General features: G+C 38.4%; 1 protein-coding gene across 2 annotated transcripts in view; it reads right to left on the bottom strand.

Moving 5' to 3' along the window:
• PARP8 (poly(ADP-ribose) polymerase family member 8) overlaps positions 1 to 27,315 on the bottom strand; it is a 124,625-nt gene that overhangs the window by 43,953 nt on the left and 53,357 nt on the right. For both annotated transcript variants that reach the window (XM_036403034.1, XM_054517876.1), the window contains exons 3-12: positions 25,873 to 25,910; positions 20,740 to 20,829; positions 19,327 to 19,397; positions 16,890 to 16,967; positions 12,208 to 12,302; positions 8,839 to 8,899; positions 7,698 to 7,788; positions 4,797 to 4,863; positions 3,296 to 3,421; positions 531 to 1,095 (exon numbers count right to left, since the gene is read on the bottom strand). In XM_036403034.1, the coding sequence (XP_036258927.1) occupies positions 531 to 1,095; positions 3,296 to 3,421; positions 4,797 to 4,863; positions 7,698 to 7,788; positions 8,839 to 8,899; positions 12,208 to 12,302; positions 16,890 to 16,967; positions 19,327 to 19,397; positions 20,740 to 20,829; positions 25,873 to 25,910 (1,282 nt within the window). The remainder of the gene's footprint in view (positions 1 to 530; positions 1,096 to 3,295; positions 3,422 to 4,796; positions 4,864 to 7,697; positions 7,789 to 8,838; positions 8,900 to 12,207; positions 12,303 to 16,889; positions 16,968 to 19,326; positions 19,398 to 20,739; positions 20,830 to 25,872; positions 25,911 to 27,315) is intronic.

Here is a 27,315-nt window from a genome sequence, read left to right as displayed (position 1 = left end):
GGTGAGTGGAACCATGACTGAGCTCGTTCCAGTATGATGGTGATGATGATGATGATAATTGCAGATGCAAAGACTAGAAGGAGAGGTGATGTGGCACTCAAACCATCTAATGGACAGTTGTTTCCCCCACAAAACAAGTAGGGAAATGATAAAAGTCCTCTGCAACCAATCTAATTCTGCAGCACAGAAGTGCACTCCCCCTTCTTCCTGCAGAAAGTATGCAGGGAAGAAGTGGGTGACGGAATTTTTCTCATGGCAAGCAGCTGTGCGTTGAGCTGCATTTCAACACAACACATAAAATCTCTGTCCTGACCCCAGCAGATTCTGATTTTATAATTTAAGTATATGTGTATGCACAGCTGTTTGAATCCTCCTTAAAAAGCTGACGTCATTGCTCTTGTCTCCTAGTATATCCAATATAGTCACTATCATATATCCTAAGTATTAATGCCTTCAGACAAAAAGCATAATAGCACATTTGGAAAATAACAGGAGGAAAATGAGCAGAATACAAAAAAAATATTACGCACAGCAGCTTGTGAAGGTGATGATGAGGATGGTGTTAAGATACCAATAAGCCCTGAGGTAAGAGAGAGCCTCCTGCTCTCTGCCATGGTGGACTCCTTGAAAGGCTCCATTTTGGATGATTTAGGGGCATTGGAGTAAGTCTTGCTGAGCAACTTGTGGTTCTTCAACCCATCCAATTCTTCCATTCTAAGGTTACTGGAGTAGGATCTGCTTAAAAGTTTGTGGGGCTTCAAGGTGCTGTTGTGCTCACATCGAGGATCCCCAGAGCACGACCTATTTAACACCTTATGGGGCTTTAAAGAGATGCACTCCTCTTGCTTGACAGCTGCAGAGCAAGCACGGCTCAGCAGTTTGTGCGATCTGAGAGCCATTGTCTGTTCAGCCCTTGGGTCACTCGACAACGAGCGGCCAAAGGTTCTGTGGGATTTTGTGGCACACACATCCTCTGCTTTCACCGTACTAGAGCAAGTCCTTCTCAGTAGTTTGTGGGTCTTGGAGATGCCGTCCTGTTCTGACTTCAGTTTTGATTTATTCTTACCACAGCCAGGTGGAGGATAACTTGGCGACCTTAGCATAAAGAACATGGAAAAGTTGGAGAATAATCAAAATCCTGGGCAAATCAAGCAAGATCACACAGATGTAAAGACTTCTAAGGTCACCTGGGTTTATGTTTTTCAGTAGTGATAAATGCAACCCAGACTTTTAATAAACAAATGTATATAAATGTATATCTTCCAATATCAAAACAAACAACTTACTGCTACTTACACATGAGCTCATCAATCAAAAAGACAATCAACTACTCAAGTAGAAGTTAGATCTGTGACCTTACAGCTTTTTGTAAGGTCTTCTATGTCTCAAAACAAACCAATTGTTCAGGAAATTATCTTCAAAATGAAATTCACCTCTTATAACAGATTTTCCTTATCAAAATCTGTATTTTCTATGTAATGATCACAGCATGATCCCATGAAAGTTATTGTATTCTGGAAGCAGCATAAGAAATTCTATGTTCAGATCCAATGGAAGATACAATGAAGTACCAGTGAAACTTGGAGACATTAAATTTAATTCAGACGAAAAGGATATTATTTTAAAACCATCCTAATAAACTGGGCACTTTGTGAAAGACAAATTTACCCTTCTTTCTGGTTATAGATAAATTCTACACTTGTACTACCAGAAATGAGAATGTGAGAGACCTAAATAACAAATGCAGGAAGTAAAGAACAAAAGGTTTTTATGAAACAACATTCACACAAACTGTCACATTTCTGTAAGGTTCACATTCCCCTCTCCTTGCAAAGAACCTGTAACAGGTATGCTGAATCATTTTCCTATGTTTTATAAGCAACACCAATCTTTGGAGTTTTTTTTCTTTGTTTTGGTTTTTTTTTTGTTGTTGTTGTTTGTTTTGTTTTGCTTTTCTTTGATTTTTTGTTTGTTTTCTTGGGTGGGTTTTTTTTTTTTTTTTTTTTTTGGGGTGGGTTTTTTTTGGTGTTTTTTTTTTTGCATCAAATAGAGAAGTCAAAACCCAAGGGGAGAGGCTGGCAGATTTCCCCACCCCGTTAGCAAGTGTTGATAGTGGAGGATGCAGGTGGAGGCTGCTGATTCACTGTAAGCAGCTGGCTCACTCAGATGGGAGGTAGGAGCGGTGCCCCGGGGACAGAGAGGGTGAGACAGAGAGGGTCCCTGCACTTGGGCTGAGCCATCTCTGGACTTAAACTCCCAAACCAAGAGGAAAAAGAATGGGCTGATTTTGTATTCTGAATAAAAACAAGCCCCAGGCTACAGCCTGTGCTTGGCAGCGGTGCGTTGGTTGGTAGGGAATGGATAAGACTTCTACTCAAAACACTGTCCTTCCTCCTCTACCTTTGAATAAACAATGTTTTGTCATTTTTGGCATTCCCTCCTTTTTCAATCTGAGCGATTGCTGTACTCTAACTCTTTTTCATACTCTGAATTTAGAATGGTAAAATTCATCAAAAAGAAGGAATATTCAAAGAAGCATTCGATTCAAATTCAGTAACTGAATCGAAGGGGTGATCTGTCAACCCTGCACAATCAGGAAAACACACTAGAGTAAATAGTCACAACCCTGATAGAGGGAAAATCAGAGCCTGATTCTACATATACTTATGAGTATGAGCAACTGGCAGAAATCGTATTAAATTCAAATTCATTCAAACTATTCATAATCTCTTTCTTACGCTTTCTAATGCCTTTTCTCTTTGAAATTCTGTGCCTGCATTTCAGAAGTGGAAAACATTAATGTAGTCAAATACCGGAGAGGGGAGGGTGCTCAGCATCTTTAAAAATCATTCTTTCAATTATGATCATTCCAGTTTAAAAAAACTAAACATACAAACTGCTGTGTAAAGAAGAGCTGGAAAAACAAAGTTTTTTAAAATACACACAACATATGCTATACATATATATGACTTGTATTTTTATTCTTGCTATTCAAGTAAAGATAAAATAAAAATACCAACACAAGTTAAAATAAAACTACTTATTTCCAGTTCTGGTTGTAACATGGCTGTTTCAGAGAGCAGGGCACTGAAATGCTCTGGCTTCTCATAATCTTAGAAGCTGCAACAATACCTAGTTCACTCCTGATGTCATGCAATGCAAGGACAGGAAACCCATGAGGTAAGATATAAATAGAGAACTTCTCTGTGGAGAAAAGTCAAGATTTCACCTTGTGAAGTCTGCTGTGGATTTTGAACAGTTTATGGTAATAACAGCCCATTTTTCTTGCTATTACCTGCGCAATGTAGAAAAGATGTGCAGAGGGGATTTCACCTTTTTGTCAGACACCTTCTTATTGTGCGTACAGTTAGATTTTTCTTTACTGTTCTTCCATTGTTGTGTAACAAATGTCTGCATGATTCTGCAAATTAAGACAGAAAAGAAAGGTTTTCTTATCCCAGCCAGGACGTACTCATTTTAACACTACGGTCTCAGTGGTCACCACGCAGGTGACAACGCAGTATTCTCACTATACAGCTGAAATTTTCATGTATGTGGCAGAACACTGACAGTGTTAGCTAGAATAGTGATTGGGTGCCCCAGATCCTCAAAAAGGCTTTTTTTTCCACATAGAACTAATTTAATATGGGACTCCTAATGAGAATACAGTCTGTGTAAAGAACCACTGCAACTGCAAAACTTATGCAGACTATACCTATCATGGAGGTCTAGAGACAAACTGAGTCAAGGGCATCAAATCCAGCTATAGGGGTCTACCTCTCACATGACCACAGGCTACTGCATCCGCATGGCTAAGCAGAATCTTGTTCTCTGACTAATCTGGCAGTGGGGGTCATAATAGTGATAAAAGTCAAGGCTGAATTTGGTGAGAAAGAGAAACATCCCATTGCCATAGCCATGAGGGACCACTGGGCCCATGGGAATTTTTACTCCTGCTCAGTTGTGAGCTGTGCAGCTATGTTCTTGAAAATGTCATATGGGAACCTTTAGTAATTACCTGGTGCAAAAATCACAGATGGGGTAAACTGCAAAACATTTTAAGAGAACATTTTGAGGGAGCATTTCTTTTTTTTTTTTTCAAAGTCATGTACCATAGAGATTTTAATAAATTGCTTCATTTGTGAGAACATGAGAAAGCTGCGCTGAATTTCTTAAAACACTAAACAGGATTTTTTTTTACCTCAGGGGTTTCTTAATGTTGTAATGGTGAGATACTAAAGCCCATATACTTAAAAATTTATCACATGTATAAAAGCATATGCAAAGAGATGACTCAGCAAAATTATATTAAAAAGAGTTGTACTATGACCACATGAAACTGCCAGTTTTTTTGACTATCCTTCCACCTTGTCCTCAAAACATGGATGGTCTAATTTCTGTGGCATATCCTAGAGGCAACCATGAAAGCATAGCCCCCCCAGGGTATGCATGGGGCTCAAAAAGACTCCTGTTTCAGAGGCTTCACCATCTAAGCAGAAACATGAAATTGAACATTCCAAGATATGGTCTTTATACCTTTTATAGATTACTTCCTAAAAGGTACCAAAATGACAGAAAACTCTGGCAAGTAACACAAATCAAGTTCTCATCAACAGCTGTCAAATCCAAACTTAATATGGTAAATATTGACTTTTATTTAAAGATAAACAACTTCAAGATACTTTGATCCAACAACAAACCTGACAACATGAATTTTATTCTACTTGACATGGTCCAGTAACTAAAAGAGTGCAATATTTGCCTATAAACATGGGTTTGTACTTTTCTAGACTTACTTTTTCAGCTGATGTCCCAGCCCAAATCTTTCCTTAGTAGAGATCTGAAATACATCCACAGTTGGCACTAGGGAAAAAGGATATTTTGTTGGTATGTGAACTTACAGCAGTAATGACAAACTTGTGACCACCTAAGTCTTATTTAAGGGCCCTCTTCTTTGTGGAGCTTGACTACAGACAATTAAATTGAAACAATGGCAAGGGTGGACATGTCATCTAAGCATATTACGAAAGAAATAGTCCTTTTTGAAACCTCAGCCAACATAATTTACAATTTTACACATGGAATTCTCCCAAATGTATCTCTTCCCACTCATTTTATTTACAAAAATATGTCGTTTTATACATATACACTATGCAAGTGGCAAGCAGCATCAGATTAAATGTATATGGACTGGCAGTTCATCTCACCTAATATTTTAAACTTTTTTCCCAAGTAAGTAGTCTATACACAGCAGAATTCCTGTGGCTACAAAGGAAGTCCAGACTGAAACTGAATTCATTTGTATCTGGCTTTTGTTTTTGAGGGTGTTTTAATACAAGATCAAATACCATCATATAAGTGCCTGATATGTGAATTCCAGTGGCTAAGGATTACCCTGAAATGTCCTCAAGGCCTATCCTAACACTGGTATATCCATATTCGTGTCAGAAATTGCAAACGTACAGGGTAAAGGATGGCAATTAGCTAGTGGCATTACGAAAATCCTTCAATAACATTTGCTAGACAGAAGTGGCAGATGGAAGCCAGTACTTGTTGAGAGCCACAGGGCCTCAAGGCAGGACAACAACCAAAGCATATTACAAGCACAAACAGAGTGCATACTTTGTATCGCATAAGGTGATAATGAGCAAGGTAAAATAAAAAAGAAATTAAAACAAAAAATTTGGAGTTTGTTCAAATTTTATTAGAAATGGAAAATCAATATTTCGGTATTATTCTGACCATTCAGCAGAATTTTATTCAGAATATCCAAGTTGCACTTTAATTCTGCTTTATTAGATTAAATTTGATAATAAAATACAATATATCTAGGTTTGCCATGCAATTTAACTTAGTTCAAAGGTCAATAGTTACCTCTCCTCTAATGTTACTATTCAAATAACATCAAACATAAACTCATTTTTTAAAAACAAACCAATGATTTTTTTCAAAAGGGATGCATGATTTCATTAAGTATAGCAATATCTTTGGATTATCAAATTTCAGACACTCTAGAGGGGGCTGGTGGGATGGGGAATACTTTAAATATTATTATACCTACAACTAGCAATCTTAAAATCTGACACCTAGACCAAAATTTTTGTCTAGACTCCACAATCAGATGAGACATGCCAATACCTCCACTGGCTGATTCATCCTCTCTAAGACAGGTTTCTAAGGCATGAGGGACAAACTGCCCACGCAGACACTGCTGAGACAAGCTATTAACTAGAAGAACTACCTAAAATCAGTACACTACACAGCTACAGGGTGGTGCTCATATCCCCCACCGTGCTTTGCAATATACTGTGTTCCTGTTTCTCAATCAATAGAATGTTGTACAGCAGAAACAGATACAGCACAAAATTCTGGCTCTGTATTCTCAAGAAAACAGAAGAGGAATTCACATAATTAAGACAAAAGATGGTGGATCTCACTGTGTTTTGCTAGTAAATAAAGAGACGTGGCTGCAACAGCAGCTGAGCTCATAAAGCCAACGTCAGCAAAGTTCTTGCCTGTGGCCCTGCTCCTGCCTTTCTCAGAACACCGGCACTCACACAAGCAGCCAGCTGCAGCACTGGGAACTATGCTTGCCACCTTAACCTTGTCAGAATATATATTCTTGTTACTTCTCATTTCTCATTGCACACTGCTCTACATACCTCACCTTCCCATATTTGTTGCACCTCTTTATTTTTTAAATTACATTTTGATAGGAATGTTCTGAACACTTAACACTGCTTCCTGCTATTGCAAATGCTTACTTTAAGATTTGTATATTAACAAAAATGATTGAAGTAATAAACCACAGACAAAAAGACTACAGTCAAGGGGAAAAAAAAAGATTGGTATAATGAAATGCTTATTTGAATGAACAGAATATAGCTTATAGCTAGAATTGTTGGACAACATATCCTACAGAAATAGCTCACTGGGACGGATTTTGCTGAACAGGACTGGAAATATCTATTCATTTTCCAGAGGCAGAGTTCTCCCACAGACAAAAGCATGAGCTGACAGCCTGTACTGCAAGTCTCCAAGTCTGGGCAAGCTATAATCCAAACTGAGTCTGATTTGCACTGTAAAAATATATCTGGAGTTGACTCTCATATATGAATGCTTCCAAATCTTCAAAATCAGTTGATTCTTCATGAGCTTGACCACTTCTCTAATGAGGAAACTTTACTCACTTAAAAATTCTTTTAAATCTGAAGATTTCCAGAGGTCACATACTTATGTAGAAACCAGAAGCTGAAAGGGCAATTACCATGGACTGGCTCTTAAAAGCTGCATGAAGAAGGGCATGTTAATGTGCTGCACAGGTCTGTGTAAGTCTTCATTATCAGCCATACCTCATCGGTGCAGATGATGTTTGATTTCAAAAATGAGGAAATCACATATTAGAAACTCTCAATCTTTACTGCTTAACCCTGGTTCCTAGGGGAAGCAGTTGCATCTCAAAGGATATCAGGAAAACAAGTTCCCAAAATCAACCTATGAAACTTTAAATTAGATGCTTGTGTCACTAGGAAGGGCCCAGCCATGCAAATACGTGTAAGCCTAATTTCAAATCAATAGGACTCCTCTCAGCAGTAGAAGTCAGCACAAGCAGGATCAAAGATTTGGTAGTAAGTGTCTGCCCCATGGCTCTGACTGGACACCACACAAGGCACAAGAATAATACAAAATTGACCAACCTGGACCATTTAGGTACTGTGTAAGCGAGCAGTGCAGTCGCACTATTATAGGCTCTGTGCGAATTACATCCCAGGCCACAGCAATCTCCTCCTAGTGTAAGACATAAAGAAAGCAACAGACATCATTAGCCATTGTGAGGAACTACTGCTTTTTGTCAGTCTGCCTTAGGGTTGGTACAAACACCATCCATCCATTTACCCAGTTGTTTAGCATCTACTCCAACATAACACATTAGATTCAGGACAAATTATGGCACGTCAACACCCCCCAAAGAGCAGTGTCAGACTACTTCCAATTCTTGGCTGAGCTCATTTAAACCAAGCAGAGGTTTATACACAACACTGCACATACAGGCAGAGACATTCCCATCTACCAACAGGTACTGCTTCAAAGCTGAGAAGCAAAGGAGAAAAAAAAAAAAACAGAATAGAAACTAGCCCCATAACTAAGGGCTAAGGAAACTTTAGCTCCTTAAAACTGGTCTAAATAATTCAAGCTATGATCAGATTTTCTTAAAAATTTAGTAAGGCTCAATAACTGTTTTATGTGCTGTGTGGACCTGAAAATAAGACATATCTGTGCAGAGGCTAATGATGACCTTAAAAGTTCTCATTTTTGTTCTTTATTATATAGAGGCCAGGAAGGTGCTGCACAGATGACGTGAGGAAGTGTGAAGCTGAATGACAGCACAACAGCTAGAGAAGCTGTGTTGCCAGCCAAGAAACAGCACTACTGTCCCTTTGCCAGTCAAGCCTCTCTCTAATCACTGTACAGGAGCACTCCTGACAGAGTCCTCCCCCCTTCAGGAGTGTAAGTGCTTTCTCCTGACTCATGCCTAGGTTAGCATAAAAATAATGGTGTTTCATTTATATTTATTAAAACATTTACCATTCACAAAAAATGTTTGGAAGGAAATACACATATAGCAAATAAAACCCTAACTCAGCATTTTAACAATGTGGTCTAAAAGGGAAGAAAACCTTTCCACCGTGTATTAAATCAATAATGTGACACCCACTTGTGAAGATCAAGTCACCCAAAAAAAGGGACAGTATCAGTGGTTGTCTAGAGAGTCTGATGTGTAGCGAAATTAAATGGGTATTAATGTTCATTATGTAATTCTATGATTAGATTACTTACATCAAGAAAGCTAACATCAATATGTAGATCAATATCTACATCATCAATGGCTCCATATTCCCTGAAAAGAAATAATTACATTACATTAGAGCTCTTTAAGATACTCCTCAATCCAGGAGTACTTACAACATGGAAGATTTTATAAAGGATTATTTTATCTGTAAAATCAGAATAGTTATAAAATACACATTTACATAGATTGGATCAATATTCACAGTGGGTGACTATCTCCTGCACTTAGAAGTTTTTTCAGAGCATCTTGCTTACACAGGCTTGCTTTTCCACTGATTCCCCCAAAATATCTCTCTATCCACTGATTCCTCCAAAATATCTCTCTATCCACTGATTGCCCCAAAATATCTCTCTGCTGTTATGTACTTCTGTCTCACTTATTGCACAGATAAACAAAGAAAAATTAATAGTCACATGCTACTCCCACTTATGACACAAGAAAACCCTTGTTAATTTTCAAAAGTATTTCGGGTTAACAGCCAGTAACCTAAGAATAGGCTTCGGATAAACCACTGTAGACAAATACAACATAGCCTAGAGGATGGCATGATATACCTGGGGGATTGCTTCATACATTCAAGCATATGTTTGTCAAAAATAAAGACTGCCCTGTAATGTGCTCCAGGCAATAGTTACCTGTTTTATCTGTTATGCGTAGTATTGCAAGATTCAGAATTAACAGGTATTTCATTGCCATCTGCAATCTTACATTTAAACTGCAACTTTTGTGCCTCTTACTTTCTGACTCACTCTGACTGCCCTCCCCCAAAGTACTTGAAGACTTCTGAAAAACAGAGCTAGAAAAAACTTATTCATGCACCTAAACAAAAATCTGTTTTCCTTTTCATTTACATTACTTAAGTGGGCAATGTTGTAAAAGTACTATCTCAAATTTTCGCAGATTAGCTTTCAGCCACTAGGATGTTTTTAACTTTAAAACTCCACTTCTCTGCTTCTTGTCACAGCGACTTTCAAGCTTTTCTATTAAACTTGACTAAGTGCAGAGCAGCAGTTGTGCATAAATCAGTCAATAAGGCAGTTTTGAAACAGTAAAATGTAACTGTTTCCTACCAAAGTGACCTCTCGGCTGTGGTAGGGCTGAGTTTGCACTGGAAATCGCTTGAGCTCTTGCAGAGTTTGATGAAGGGAGCCCCTTCCACCAAAATTCAGCAACCCAATGGTTCTCTCTGGTCAGGGAAAACCCAAGATCACTCTCTAGATCAGGTCTGCCCACGCATTGCACACACAGGGCAGGTGAACAGCAGGACAGGGCCTCCTGTATTACAGGAGACTTCCCAGCCACCTTCAGTGATGCTCCAGTGTCACCTCACCCAGAGGTGACCTCCTACAGCTCACTGAAAACCTGGCTTTGAAATAGGGAAGCTCTACACCTACTGAATGGCTTAGCCACTACCCTACCCATCAGTGGCATCATTTTTGTTCACTTTCCAGAAGATCTAAACATTTTTATGGTATCTTAAGTAATTTTTTTATGAATGCAGGCTGGTGTTACTCACAAAACTGAGATTCAAAAGGCTGTAAACAAGAAAAATTTTATAAATAAAACTGAGGAATGGTTAAACTAATGGAATAGAAAGATTAGTGAAGAATGAATAAGATAAAAATTAGTTTTAACTGTGACATCTCCATATTCACTTGAAATCCCTTTGCCCCCACCCCACTACTATCCTAGAAGATGGATTTTAGACACATGATGCTAACTCTGGTTTTAATTTCCCAAGCTGACATGAGGAGGAAATCATGTTTTATTCCAACACCTGCATCTTATGATCTGATAGCTTCATCAACACATCTTGAGTTTGAAGCTCCCAGAGGTCCTCTGCCCATAAATTAATAAGCAATGTAAAGAGATCAGCTGGATGGATCACTTTCTCAGGGCTTTTGTGGCCAGATTTCCAAGGGCAGTGGTGAAAAGCATGTAGGTACAGAAACTTCACTTTTGCATGTAAAACTGACTCTGTGACAGCAAAAGATTACTGAAAGGAGGGTCCACTGTCTAGGAAATATCCACTCTCAGTCAATACTCTTGTCAGACAAACTTGTCTCTTCTTAGAGAAGTGGAGCTGCACAAGGAGTATGAAAATGAACACTTAAAGCTGTGGGGTGTATTTCCAAGAATTTGTAAATATTTTCAGCTGCAATAGAGTGGATAAAGCATTAAAGTTTTACACATGCCAAAAGCAGCCACAGGTGCCAGTTTCTACTAGAGTGAGCTCAAGGGCATCACAGTGTTTCCAGTGAAACAGCTGATTCAATAAAATACATGCATTTAAGTTTTCGAAAGGTTACACATAATGTTTCCATTTTAGGAGTTTGAAGGAATTTCATAGTTATCAGTTTAGCAAATACACATTTATCCATTTCCTAAACCTATATACAGCTATTCAGATTTCAATTCCCCAGGTTCTTGACCTTTCATAAATTTCCATTTAATTTGAAAAGATATAGTACACCAAAGCTGTAGGTATGGTCTCTCTTCTTACTTGGTTTGTATGATAACTTCAGTATTTTCCTTGCAATACAGGACAGGTCCGTTACATCTTACCTACCTGTTATTTTTATGGAATTATTAAGATTATGTTGATGGAAAATGAAGTTATAAAATACCTGATGCTTATTAAAATATATACGTGACATGCACTATGGCGGAATCGTACACATTCCTGTATGCCCAACAGAATCAGTGTGTAATTACTCTTAGCAATTCACATCTGACCAAGGTTCTACTGCGTCCCTGTGTAGGATACTTTAGATCCCCACAATCTGAAAACTTCCCTAATCTCTGATCAAGCCCTAGCTTCTTACTCTCTCTCTCATGATGACAATACAGAGTATTTGATCACTCATTCTACCTACAAACAGCTTTTCTGAAGAAGAAAAACTGTTATTGTGTCTTCTCTCTCTCTTTTTCTCCTAGACTAGACAAATCCAATTCCTCCAGTTCTTCCCTAGGGAAAGTATTTATTAAATCTCTTACCCTTCCTCTTGTTCACCTCCGGGGCAAAATAGAGAATATGACAGAAAAAGAGTTTAACAAGGGTTTAGAGAAATGTTGAATAATAATTTACAAGAAAACACAACTGCCTGACTAGAACTGCAAAAGACGATGTTTTAGAACAGGGCTGTTCTCAGCACAGCTACTTGCAACCATGCTGAGCAACAAAAGAACCCCCAAAAACCCAGCACTGACGCTGGTTTGCAATACTCCATCCTTTGTCACACAACATGCAGAGATGACCAGAAAAGACTTGTGCTTTGGCAGTCAGGGAAGGTCCATAGAGAACTCAAAGTCCAAAACATTCAAGGTTCCACAATACAGAAAGGCCAGTGCCATACCTGAGAGATACTGCATTAGGTCCATAGATCTCTCTCACTGCTGTTAAATCAGCCTCCAGCTGTGGGTGCTTGTGAAGTTCTCCATCATAGCTAACCTGTTGGGGAAAGAAAAATTTCTTGGGAGTTCTGTATTTCATTTCTGGCACCTGATTTAGATTATTTACTCTCTGTAAAATATGTTGCATCAAGATTCTTTAATGCCACACTCAGAAAGACAAGTTGAAGCCCTGAGGCCACCTCATCTGCTAAAGCAGTAAAATTTTCAAAGCAGGCACCTCTGCCTTGAAGTGTTTTGAGGTTCTCTTCCTGTTTGCGGGAAGAGAAGCTGCAAAGGACTCATCCATCTGTCCTAGTTTGTCCCAGGGTTTGTTCTGGGACACTTGAGTATTTTAAAAATGTTAAGTAGGGTAAGAACCACATGTCCCCAGTCTTGTCATCCTAGTCTCCAACCACTACAGCACAAAGGTTTGCTCACTCTTGCTTTGTTGTCCCACTCTCATATATACTAGACACTAGAATGGCTTGGGCACAAGAGAAGAATGAAACTATTCTCTATACCCAGCACTCCAGCATCTAAATTACATTTTTAGCTCACTTACTGGCTACATTCTGCCCACCAGTGCAATAGTATCAGATGAAGAAAATAAAATTAAAAGAACAATTTCCCACGTTAAGTATTACATCAGAGAAGGTATAAAGAAGTATACATCTAGACACCAACCCCCCCTTTTTTCTTCAAACTCTACATGAAAAATGGAAAAAGTTATGTTTGTGATTATACCAAAAAGCAAAACTTGTGAAATGGTTTGGTTGGACTGTATGAAGTCAAAATAATTAATATCCTTCTGCCTTCTACAAGGTCCAAAATACCTCTTTGGGCATGTAAAAATCTATTCATCATCTGTCTATTATTACCTTCTTCTCAAGAAAAATGATCCTTATTGTGTGAACTTAAATCTATGTATTTAGAACAATTAGAATGACAGTAATTCCACAGAAGTCAATGAACTCCCTAGATTTGAACAGATTCAGAAATGAGCGTAGGATTTGGTCTGTAGCATTGACAAATTCAGAAAGCAAAGCAGCAGAATGCAATTTATCCCTTTAGATGCACACATTATATATATAACCTTACACAGGAATCCTGCAGAGAATTCTTGTTATTGCAGAGCCACATCCATATGCAGTACTATTTCTTCCATTTGTACACCCAAATCTATAGGAAACCAGTTCTATGACACTTTCAGCTCTGATACTTAGAGATGTGTTTTCAATTTAATTAAATGTCAGTAGTATTAAAATAATAATCAGATGATCATCTTTTTACATTTGAAAATCAGCAGAGAGTAATTTGATTAGACTTAGACCTAGAATTCTTTAAGTATAAGGCACAAAATTCATCAGCATGGCATGGACATGTATTTGTCAAAGATATAAATGTTATCCATAACCAGAAGATTATAAAAAAGTATCCTTCCTTGGTTTGGGCAGGCATGTCAGAACAATTTTCCAAGTAGAAGAGCACAGGAAAAAAATTGTTATTGCAATTTTTTTCACTTTAGGTAGGGGGAAACCAATCCTTTTTCCATGCTCATTACTCAAAGAAGAATTCTTTAAAGATGCGTAAGTAATTGCTGTCCTGCTTCCAAAGAAAGCACAGCAATCGTTTCACAAATCGTAGCAGTGGTGCACTTGCCACCTTTGTTGGTCCTAAACCAGATTTTTAAATCACTCTTATGTTTCAATAATAGTAAAATACAAAAGGAACATTATGCAGAACACCACACTGCTAAAAATAATATTTTTTCTAATTTATTTTCTCATGGCAAGAGGCTATAAACTCAAAAAGGAAATAAAACAGTGTTCTGGCAAATTTTAAGACCACAGTATGGTACTTCCCACCCCTGAATTAGTGCCACAGACATATTGATGTATGCAGGGGAGGCTGTCAGCGTTTTGTATTTCTGCATTTTCAAGTACGTCTTGTAGCAGAAGCACAAGAGACATGCAGAGAGAGAGCCAAAGGCAGTAGTATTTCTGTTTTCCTCTCCTGTTCTTATTTGCAAATGTAGAAGATAGTGATTCAAAGAAAGAATTAGCAGAGTTGCAGAAAAAGTGAATATAAAAGCTAAAAAAATCTGGTAACTTTGCTTTGTGATTGAAAGGTCTGTGTTCAGAAAGTCTGTTTTTTATCTGAGACCTTATTCAGAATATTTTACAAAAGGTTGCTTTTTAGAAGGAGATTAAGCGATTTACAAACCTAAATCCCATTGAAAATCAATAGGCCTTAGACTATTGAACCACTTAGCTACTTTAAAGTATTTATCCATTAAATCCTTAGGGAGGATTACAAGCAGGTGTTTAGGAAGTGGATACAAACATTTAATTTACAAGCAAAAGGTTGCATCCTTACACTGCCCATCAAATGCCACTTCCCATCTTCCATGGGCCTTGTTTCATCAGCAGCAGCTCTCCTGCCTTTCCAGCTGCAGCCACTTGGAAATGCTAAGAATTACCCTGACCTCCATCTTTCCCAACTGTACTGCACACAATTGCTCTGGCATCTCTCCCCTCTATTTGTTAAAGTCACTATTTCTGCCCCCTCTCTCTGGGGGCACCTGACTCAAAGGAAGGAGCCTGTCTTGTTTGTTCCCCACGTATATGGTCTATATGGTCAAATCTTTTGTCTCCCCAATACATCTGGTGCTCACTTGACAACTCCTACAATCCCTCTGCTTGAAAAAGGGTTGTTCTTTTTTGTCTTTCAAGGGACTTTGCTCATTACCTGATTTCCTATTTATTTTCTGAGTCCTCAGTGTTTTTATTTAACTCTAAATGTCTTCATTAGACTTCTATCTTTTTGACCATGAAATTTTAAATTAGAAATGTCCTTTTTTCCTCTTTTTAAATACACCTTCTGTGATGCCTTTTTTTCTTTTCTTGTTCACCATATTTTGTTTATGGATATTTTATATTCAAAACAGTAATAATCAACTGATATTTTATTTTTATTACAGACCTGATTTTTTTTTGCCAGTTATTCCTTCAATTAAATGTACTACCTCATAGCGAAGACAATGCAATATAATCTAGTTTCCATTTTAATATCAGGCACTTAAATTCGAACAAGTCTTGTCTATTACACAGGTCTTTTATGCCTTGCAAAATGCTGTACTGCTATCTGTGTTCGTAACTCACAGGCAGTGCTAATATTTATTAATCCATTTGGGCATTGCCAGGGATCCTTCACCAAATGTATCAGCCCTGGTTCAAGAAATAAGCACTCCCAGCTGTTTTTTGCCTTTTCCTTCACCTTCAGGTTACTGCCCTTCCTTCGGAGTTGAAAAATGAAGCGAGTACACACAACTCATCACTACAGGACAAGATCAGAAGCTTTTTCCTCTCAGGCAGATTAAAATAAAACATCTCTCTTTGCAGTGAATTATGTGTATGGTCCTCCCCAGCACTCCCCAGCATGGGGCTGTAGGAGTCAGCAGCTGAAGAGAGGCAATTCCTGCAGTCATTTCTAAAGCGAACATGAGTCAATTCCCCATGTTGGCTATTTCAAACAAAGAAAATAAATCACTTCAGTTCAAGCTTCAATATAACTTTTAATAGCTTTTCAGGGGGATGGTGTTGTTTTTTTGTTTGTTTGTTTGTTTGTGGGGTTTTGTTGGTTTGTTTTTTTTAAATTGTACAGCACCTCAACATGAATTTTGTGTGCTAGCCCCACTGCACTGTTGGCTCTGCAGGAGAGGAGGCTCAGCGATGTCCTGCTCATCAGCATCCCACGCTCTCTGCACCGACCCACCCCGCTGGCACTGCTGCCGTGCTCCTGCAGCCTTGGCTCTGCACCCAGGGCACGGATGGCTTCAGCCTCAAGGCTGAGGTAAGGGACAACCTTCACCAACAGCGACCGTAATTCACTAAAGTGTTCATCAAAATAAACAGTTCTAATAAACGTAAGCGAGGAATGACTCCTTGGGGCAACATTGAGGCTACAAAACAAGAGACATCAGAATAAAGAGACTAGCAGCGCAAAGCACACTGCAAAAGAAAAAGGCATGAAAAGATTTTATTGCCCAATACACAAGAGAATGCAAGAATTAATTCTGCTGAGGGAACAAGAAGGAAAGACACAGAGCAGTGCAATCATCTAAAATATGCAGCATTTTTCAAGGTGAATTTTACTCTAGAGCTCAGAAAAAGAATGGACTATTGCCTAGACCAAAATTGTTTTGTAATAACGATTTTCACCATAAAAATGCACTGCTCTTTAGTTTAAAAAATGGATTCTCCAGACGGGAAACAGATCTGGATCCAGTCTGACTTCCCATTTGTATTAATAATGGGATAAAAGCTTTACAGAGTCAGTTATCTGTTTCCTGGAAGTAAGCAAGTAGCTTCTATTTTCAAGCTTTCTGAGGGGTATATGCTTTTTCCATTTTTATAGCTTTGCAAAAGCAAGCAAAGTGATGTTATTTTGAAAATGTTGCAATTATAACTTTGAACAAATTCAATATTTATGCCATAAAATGCTATGTACATACATACACATGCCACTCTACTCAACACTGAAAAAAAACATAAGAAAAACAACATTATAAATTAAAAATGGATTGAACATAAGAACTCTCAAATATTACTTTCCTGGAACTTGTGCAAAAAATTTCCTGCATTACCTGTCCTCCATAATAAAATTCCTCAGAGTCATTATCTCCTTCAGAGTCCTCTTCAACTGTGCTGCTGTGTCGTGACTCCTTAATGGAAAAGGAAAGTTAACAATGATAAAAACAATGTTGACCTTACATGTACAGATCTAAATGTAACTACAGGAATTATGCTTTTATGAATAAACTCATAGCATCCTTTCTTAAGAGATCTTTTAGTATAATTTTTCCAGAGACCCAATTTAAGAATAATGAAATATCACATGAAAAAAGCACCTAATATAGGGTACATAAAAACACCTTGAATATATGTTGGAGAAATAATACTTGTGTGGTTAGAAACACAGCATGGTATTTTAAAGAACTGGAAAATTCAGCAGACTTTGTGGGGATACTTCACTCTGTGCTTTTGCCTAACAAAGCCTAACTTTCTCATCAAGACTGGTTCTGTACATAGATATTTTGGTGTGTCAGCAACCTACTACATCTTTATTTTACTTTATTCTCATAATTAAGCCCTAATAGTTTCAGGAAACAAGTCCAAACATGGAATATCTTATGGTTCCTTCTGTGAAAACCTGACACTCTGCTGCTTAATTATTATTTTTTACAGAAGTTCCATCCTAGTGCTAGGAAAGTTGCAAACTTAATTTTCTGAGTAGCTCTTCTCTGAGACAGTGAAAAGTAAGGATTAGAGAGTCCTATGCTTACCTAAGTAAAACCTGCTCCAAATAGGCTGCTTTGTGAATAATATCAAATAAACTGAACTGATCCTGCTACTGACTGCAACTCAGCATGAGATAAAATGTTATATTCTGTTTCCCACCACTAGAGCCTTTACTTATAATTATATAATTGCTTGAGAGAGTAATCTTGTTTCCCACAATGCATGTGTTATTTCTATTTCCTATGGTGACTAGTAGCCCCTAAAGAACGTAAAATCATCATTCTTCACTTCAGCCTGAACGTAATGTATTCAACCCCTTTTTTCTTACTCATTTTCTACACAGACATGCCACAATGGAATAGAAATCAGAAATATTAATCAAAAAAGCAAAAGTTACCCTTAAATTCCACAGCCATAAATGTCAGTATGTATATACACTTATCACCAATTTCTGTGGTCAGATATTGTAATCCCATTTGCTACCTCTGCCTCTAAATTCCTACTCTATTCACTGTATGTATACATACAGTGCAAAGGTGTATTTACCCAATCTCATGGCAATTTCTGCCATGACATGAAAAATAATTTCTGCTTCTACTTCACTGAAAATAGATTAAAAGAAAACTTTAGTCTTCTTTGCTTTATAATAAAATTGCTTCAGAGGGAAGTATGTTTCAAAACAGAAATCAACTGAACAAAAATTCCACACAGAACTCTCACATTAGAATTGTGACAAACCCATCATAACCTAACCAAACCTTGAACTGTCTAGCCAACAGAAATCATCAGTTTTAAGAGATTTTTTTATAAAGGGGTTTTTCTCAGTACTTTCACATTTAAGTACCTGATTCAACTAGAAACAAAATAGAAGCTCAAACTCAGTCCCACAGAAGCTAACTATATTTCAGGCTTTTAAAGAAATGGGTAAATTCTTCCCACACTTGTTTTTCTTATGTTCACAGAGCACTGAATACAATGATGAGGCAGAAGAAGCAAAGTATTTTCAGTGCAGATTTTCACGTCAAATGACATTTCATTTACTAAAGCACCCGATACACATGGCATCCAGGCATGCTTACCTCCCATTTCCAGAGCACTCAGCACCCACCCTTACCAAAGGAAGACTTTAGGTCAAGCACCTGAAGTCCTGACAATGCTCAACCCCCCACTTGAGGCAGGAGCCTTTGTGGCACCTTCTTTGAGGCCATGACATGGCCAAGCCCCAAGTGCGGATTTCACCTTTGTGCCTCTTCTTCCTCAGCAAGGCTGGTCAGAGAGCTGTGCAAGAGGCATGGGGTAAATGCCACTGGCCCTGGAAGACCCTAACACTCAAGACCCTGCTCATGGTGAGAAGATCCTACACAGGTCTAGAGTCTGCAGTGTGATTGCTGGGGGATATATGAAGGAGCACTCAGGAGGAAGTAATTGAGATGAGGTCTTATGTGCCAGAGTAGGTTAAAAGGTAATGGAATCACTATCTACCTTTCCAGGAGAGCTGTATATCTAGGGCCAAAAGAGTCTAGAACACTGTTGAACAAAAAATGAAACACCAAAAACATATTCCCTACAATAGAAGGAGAATCTCTATCCCAACTAAGTGAATCGCTGGTTGATCCATTTATGAAACCCAGAGAAATATGGTAACCTTCTAAAACATGTAAACATGCACAGATTGAATAAGCACATTTTGATAGAAAATCTATGTTAAACATTCATATTCTATTATTTTCTTTTGTTCCTTAAAATAATTTCTGTTTAAATATGCAAACAAGAAATACATACCTCTCCATTCTCCCTCTGTAATTTTGACTTTATGGATAAGCAATAGTTGACATCATTGGTTTTTCTTAATTCTTGAACAAAAAAAAGGAAAACAAGGAACATACATGTGGAAAAAAAAGTGAAAGTAGTTTTGCATAAGCAGACTTGGAATTCTTAGTTGCAGTAGTAGAGCAAATAAGGAACAGAAAGTTACAGATATGAAATACATCAAAGAGTTTACAATGCAACAGTCTAAAATTAGGAAGCCTCTACTTCCCAGAAGACTTTTTAAAAGTGTGAATAGAAACTCAGCTGATCCATCTAGGACATTTGTTTTTCCCAATTTCTGATTTACAATTTAGTATCATTCATTAATTTACTGTAATTTATTAAAAAAATGAAAAATCAAATCCCTCAGGAAAACAAAATCTTCTATATAAAAGACAGGTTTTTTACTGTATTGTAAATTACAGGCTTAATTTCTATTCAAAGTAAAGAAATATTTGCAAGTAAAATTTATCTCAAACTTCTGATGATAATAGCAAGATTGTGTTTGTGTGCCCCTGCAATAACTTCAGTAAGATTATTCTTGATTTACATCTGTATTAATGAGATAGAGAGTAAAGATCATACTTGTCCCCCAGTAGAATTCAAAATAATTCTCTGTTATGCAAAAAAAAAGTATAATAATAATAATAATAATAATAATAATAATAATAATAATAATAATAATAATACAAAGTCAAGTGTTCCTATCTGAAGACCTGTCAGAATTAAGAGTGCTCTTGCAGTTTATTCTGGAGCCTGAAATAATCAGAGAATTTGTCTTCTAGAATCTAAACTGTCTCCATGAAGTGCGTGCACAAATCTCTATTAAATACAATACAAATGTGTCTGTATGTCTCATAAGCATACCCTTTCATGTATCAAGTACTTTTTGAAAATAAGGAAATAATTTATAATGAGAGGGCCCCCAAAATCATTTGGGAAAAAAACAAATCATTTTTCTATAGTGGAATTTAGTGAAACAGCTGAACCATTTCCTGAAATAATTCACCAGAGGCAGTAGTAGTTACAGACTGTTTCATCTGCAGTGGTGAAGATTTAGTGAAGTTTTAAGCAACTGATCATGAAAACTCATAATTGGAAAGTATTAAGCATCTCTAGCTGTATTCAAGGGGAATTGCTCTAGCACAGGCTGCAAGACATTAAAAGCAAAAAATACATTCTGCACACAATTGTAGTGATCCCCAGAAGAAACATTTTAATTTCTTCTATTCTGAAATGTTGGACAATTTACTAGAACAAGCCCAGAGAAAATAGCAAACTGTACAGCTGAACCCTTTAACATCACATCTCCCTCTAAGTTCAGACAACATCTTTTCTTTCCTCCAAAATTATGAATTTGATAAAACTCTGTGGATATAGGATTACCTGTAGCAATTTGGTGGAAAATTACTGGAATTGGCTCTGTTGTAACTAACACATCTTCATCGTTATCAGAACTGGAAACATAAGTGTTATCTACAAAAGAAAAACACTTTGCATGGTGAAGTTCCATTGTGTTTTGTCAGCCCCTTCCAATGTTTCCTATCCCAGATTTTTGTCACAAGGAACCACTCCCCAGATGCTTAGGGAAGCTGAGCACTACCACCTTCCTGGTGTGTTTGGATTTCATCCCTTGAAATTGTTAACAAATGAAAAATATTGTAAGTACAGGAGATTCAGACCCAAACTTTATAAAGCAAAACCATGGAGTGTAATGTCATGGCTTTTGTGAATCACACCAAACTCTGCTCTGAACCAACCCACAAGGCTTAGGGTGGGTAACCCTTCCCAAAATTAATACTTGTTCTCTGTTTTTTGCTACGTCTGACACCAAAACTCAAGCTAGATCTAATAAGCAGAGTGAAAGCTGCACTGAGAGCTGGGTGTTAACAGCCAATTATGCCAAATACCTGTGCCTCATTTTGCCTAGCCTCATAAAGGTTATTTGAGTGTCTTCAAATCTGTGGATAACCTTTCTTCCACCTGATTCAGGGAGAACAGAAATCTCTCCCACTTAACCTAAACATTGGTATGTATGAATATTATAACTATTTCACGAAATTTTCTTTAAAAAATGTAGGGATTAGACCGCGGAATGTGTCTGTTGGGTTTTTTGGTTTTGTTGGGTTTTTTTTGTTTGTTTGTTTGTTTGGGGGTTTTTTGTTTGTTTTTTGTTTGGTTTCTTTTTTCTTTCCAACAAAAACCAAGAAGCAGCAGGGTCTCCTGTACTATCTGCAGGAGTTAATTTTGCATGTATTGCTGAACTGCTTATGAAAGTAATGATACTTTGTTTTCAAATGGTCTGGGCTGAATTGAAACCTATGCTCTAGAGCAAAAAGGCCAACAATTAGGATAATCACAGAGAAAGTGACTTACATATTATAACTTTAAACACTTTGGTCCCACATCAGCAACGTGCATGAAATCACACGCAATTTTGGCATACTGCTGCAGCCCCAAAGCTTTTGAGTGCTCCCAGTGAAATGTTGCAGGTCTTAACATTAATTGGGAGGAAAGTACAATAATATCACCCTTTGTATCACAGCAGTTCTTGTCCACCTTTATCAAGAGGGAGCACGGGGCTGCGGCCGTTCCTTGCACGGTGCGCCAGGCTGGGCAGGGCAGCAGCTACACCCCACACACAGATGGGTTTTCCTGGCTGCCAGTGCAAAACAGCCTTTCTGCCACACTCACACACATCTGCCAGGTCTGACTCTGCCCACACCTTCGCCTACTCCCACTCCTGTGCTGTCCAGCGAGGCAATCTGAGGGATCTGGGGCTGGCTCCACACACACAGGCTGTGTGCAGGCAATGCTGCAGGAGGCCAACACCACTGATGGCCAAGCCCTGCACTCCTGAGGGCACAGCAGAACATCAGTCTGGGGCTGCTCAGATACACACTGGCCACGGGGACATGTTTTACAGCCATGGCATCGTGTGAACTAAGCGGGGTCAGCATTCATTCTTTCTCCCACTTTTGTCTATTGGCAGCAGGGGCTGTGAGCTACAGCCCCAGGACAGCTGCAGCTTGCCCTCTGCAAGAAGCCCTGCCTTGACTCTGTTTGCATTCTCTATCTCGTCACCATCATTTCCATGTCCACCTTGCACATACAACACAAGCACATCTGTTTCCCAGTTTTGGGAGTGTAACTTACTGCTATAGAGTCTAATGAACTGAGATAACTGAGGCCATCATTTGGCTCTAAAAAGACCTAACACCACATACATGGAAGGGAGAGAGGGAATCCTTATGCTACAGCCTATTGCTGTACAGAAAACTAGGAACAGAGTATGCTCTGTACAGAACAGACATACATATATGGGAAAGTACTACTCAGCTACAGGTTTCATAGATTTTTACTGTATTTTTACGTCCATTGTCATTTTTTCTTGGCAGCTGGACAATATGACTTTCACTGCCAAGTTGGTTTTTTTCTTCTGCTATTCAGCAGCTATTTGGGTTTTTTTTTCCTTCCATCAATATGATGAGACTTGAAATTAAGATAATGGCTTTGATTTGTTTCCTTCAACAACCTGTTTCTAACACTGACACCTAAGACTACTTACCCTCTTCACTGGAGGACATAGTGCCTGGACCTAGCAGAGGGATGCAGCAAACTATGAGCTGCCAAACTGTTTCTCTCCATCTCTGCTGCAATCTATTGAGGTCTAAAAAGGTGTGTAACCTACAAATCACTGGGATAAAAGACTACAGCAGTTCTTCAAGTTTCTGTCAGCCAACACAAATCATTCTGAACATAAATTCATTAGCAAAATGCTTGCTGCATTGCTGGTTCCCACAGGAGTCATGATACACTCATGTAAGTGGGACTTCAGTCTACTCATGGACGTTATATTCTATAACTGCTCCTTAGAAGAATTATTTTCTCCAGTTGTGTCAATGTTATGAGAAAATTGTTACAGTGATACTTTGCTGAGACTGTTATTACCTGGCTCTAAACTTTTCAGTTATGTTTTCACAATTCCAGCAATGGATATGTAACTTCCAGACATTACCATCTCAACACTATTACTGCTAAGTCCTCAGTCTGCCTTTGTGAGCACATTTTTAGCTTTCACTCCTAAATATGAAACCTTCAAACACCTTCCAATATTGAAAGTTGTCCCATCACACTACGGTTTCCATAGGTACAATTTAAAACCCAGCTGCCCCTATTTGATGCTTCAATAAGTAATTCAGCAACAGCTACACACTGTTGGCAGTACCAAAGTGCTGATGCTGCATACATTACAGCAAAGCAGGCTGTGGGAGTATGTATACTACCCAAGGCTCTTCATTTAGTATCCAAATTTACTTTTGGTTGTAGCATTTTAGCTGAATTACATCACTTGTATCGTGGCCTAATGTCACCTATTTTCATATATTTATTCCACACATTAGCAATTTATCAGATTATCAACTCTGATCATCTGATAAATCCAAGCCTTGTCTTGGATTTACAAATCTGATCCACTCTGTATTACACAGTCTTAATCTACACAGGATAAAAGTTTGCTGTAGCTATGCACTAATGGACTCAAACCTTTACCTGTAAAGGTTTATCCTGTGAGAAATTTAATTTGAGAGCACATGCTGCTCTGAACTCTATCACCTTGCAGCAGTACTTGAAGAACACCTTCCAGCTGAGGACATCAGCACAGAACGTCCCAGACTTGACACCATCACACCCTGATATACCCCTGAAACCTTCCTTAAGACACATGTCAGAAAAGGAAGACACAGTCAGCAATAACATTAGGTTAGAAATTTAGGACAAAAACTGGTGACAAATAATTGGGCTCACTGAGTCCAAATGAGTGTTTTATGATCAAAGCTGCAAAATGGCAGAAAGTCCTTATTGCTCCCAACACACTGAACATCTCATCATCATAAAGCACACTTATATCCTGCAAAAGCTTGAGATGTGAATGAAATCAGCTCTTCTAAAGGCCTGAAGGACTGGATTTTAATCAGTAAACATGTACTGATTTACTCTCTGCTCCAAGCTAACTACAGTGCGAAATGTTCAATTGCTATCTGCCTTTAAAATATAGGGCGTGATGGCACAGAATATTCATCAGGTTTCAGGGACACTAAAGTCACTCAAGCTTGTAGGCTATCAGGACATGCTGCAAATAACACTCAGAAGGAAATTCTGAGGTCTATCAGACAGAAGAGTTGGCCAGGAAATGAGCTCCCATGTGCTGTGCAAGTAACTGCTGCTGGTTCAGTGCTTCAGCTTACCATTTATGTAGAAGTTCCCAGAGGTCAAATTTTGTGATATTTAATGGAAGAAACTGTTAATAACACATGGTGAAGATTTTTTTCAACTATTTGTCCCTCTGTTCATTGTCAGCTCAATGCAGTAACTGTAAATCCATTTATCACTGGTATGACTGTGCATTTTATGAATCTCAGTTTCTCCCATTTCTAAATGTTGAACAGACTAATAATATTCCCCTCCACAGTTTTTACTGGTAAAAAAAATAAATCTAATAGAGGTTTTAGCACTCTTTCACAGAATCCATTTTTTTGGCACCGCTGTTAATTTCTTTCTCTATCTGCTTCAAACACTGGTGTTTTGATGAGACACAATCTGCTGCTTATCAATGAAGAAGATCAAAGTCACACTTCTTTAGAGTTTCTAAAAGAAATAATACTTCTTTGAGAAACATTTCAGAAAAGCTACAGATAAAGATCAAAAAAGGGCAGAGGGTTTCATATCATTCACAGTACTTACAGTGTTAAATAATCACAGGTGCACAATGTGGTGCAGTCCAACAGTGCTACCATAAACCTTTATTTGCACAGCACCTGTCATCCCCACTTTCCTCTTCTGCTTCTGATAGCCTGTGCTGCCTGAAGAATCTGTGCAGTGTCTTTGTGAAGGAAATTGGGGAAATAGGCTCTCTGAAAACTTGCTTTTGTCCTCACCTGCTTCTGTTTCCTATGAGTAACACACCACGTCAAGACTGGCCGCGTGGTTACACAAACACCTTTGCCAGCGCAGCTCAAAGCACTGAAGGGAGGCTGTGCTGAGCAGCTGGGAGCCCCTCTGGGAGCCAGCACTACCAAAGGGCTGCTGCACACGAGTGCTTGGCTCCGGCTGACCCCGAGAGGCACAGAGCCTGCAGGCTTAACCTGGAGAGCACCAGCAGCCTCCTTCAGGCCTCCAGCACAAGCGCTCGGCTGGCCCTGCGCCAGCCTCCTCAGGCTCCTCAGAGATCCAGCTTTATCCAGCATGCCAAAGAGACGCTGGGCACTTTCTCACTCCTATCCCTGTTGGCAACAGCACCCCGAGCTACAACCTGTGAACCTGTGTTCTCACCCTGACCCAGCTGATAAATGATGCCTGAAAAGGGGAAGTGACCGTGGAAATAATCTTAACTAATGGAAAATGATTAGTACAAGATGCACCTGGAAGACATCAACACCCTTTCAGATATTCTCTTTTGAATATAGCAAACTGTGGTAACATGTATGTACATGTGTCACGGGCAAGGATGTTGCACTGTACCTGGGTAATCCTCAGAGACATGCACTGAATAGGACACACTGTAAAAAAGAAGGAAAAAAAACAACAACAAAATTAGAAACAACAACATTAACTGCTGGCACAACAATTTTTCCTACTCCTGTATTATTTTATGCTTATTTATAGCTTTCTGACAGTTTCCAGAACAGAAGGTAACATCTATTTTGATAGCTTTTGAAGTGCTCAGCTGAAAATAAAAAGTGTCATGCCCATTTTGAAAGCTTACTTTGCTAAATTGGCATATCCTGATTTCAGTGTTCTTAAAAGGAGTATCAAGGCTGCATTATATTCCCTTTAGACAAACAATTCACTTCTGATTTAAAAAAAAAGTCACTCTTTGAACACCAGAACTAGACAACTAGTAAAGCCCAGTTTTTCCTCTATCTGGTTTCTGTAGTTGACTCAAGACTCAGCAGGACGCCTTTCTCATTGTTGTACATTTCTGTTTCACCAAACAGGTGAAAGGATCTGGATGTCTTGGGCTCCTTCCTTCCATCAAAACTCTTTATTTTATATAGTATCTGTACCTTTTGTCAATCTGTGTTAAAATTAAAATTTGAGAGAGTCACAGTCACACTGAAGAGTGACTTCACTACATGGATTCCCTGAATCTGTTTCATCAGAAAACAGCCACTCAAAACCACCATCCTGATTATGCAGCTCAGTTACATCTGCTTTCCCTGTGTTCCACTGAGATCTTCACTAAACTCGCAGCTGAGAGCAGGACAAATAGGTGTGATGGTTTGCTCAGTTATCTAACTACCCACCAAGTCCTTCTGATTTTAAGTTTAGTGTCCATCTTAATTTTTGGATTAAACATTCAACTATGAAGCCCACTGAAAGGTTTCTGTTGTATAATTCATATTCTCTCCAATTCTAAATCCTATATATTGTGTCAACTTACACATTTAAATAATATATGGTGTGGGCTCATGTCTGTAGTGAGTTGAGTCAAAGCAGGATAGTACATGGTATGTATTGCACTTGCTTAAAAATTGTTAAAAATTGGTTCATACAATCTTTCTAAATGACATGAATACAGCTTCCATGTAGACAAGAAACTGAAGCCAGGTATGATTTTTAATGTTTCTCCCTCAAGGATTTCCATTAAATGAGTTCCACTTTCACAATCCAGTGACTGTAAGAGGCAATCAATTCCCTCACACTTCCTTTTGCAAGTCTATCTGTTAACACACAGCTCTCTCACCTGTTTCTGCACAGCATTATTCTGGAATATTTTATGTATTGTTTGGCTAAGACACAAAGATGCCTGTTTCTTCAACAGCTGCAAATGTTCTCACAAATTGAAGCAGAAGGAGCATTTATTACAGCTGACCATGGATTTTGCCACACAACTGCTGATTAAAATCCCATCACTGTAAAAATTCAACATTTTATTACTTTTCTGGTTTAATTATGTCTTAG

Source organism: Molothrus ater, chromosome Z, assembly GCF_012460135.2.
Source record: "Molothrus ater isolate BHLD 08-10-18 breed brown headed cowbird chromosome Z, BPBGC_Mater_1.1, whole genome shotgun sequence".
NCBI lineage: Eukaryota > Metazoa > Chordata > Aves > Passeriformes > Icteridae > Molothrus > Molothrus ater.
Note: the sequence above shows the minus strand (reverse complement) of the source record. Positions and strands in the feature narration are given on the sequence as shown.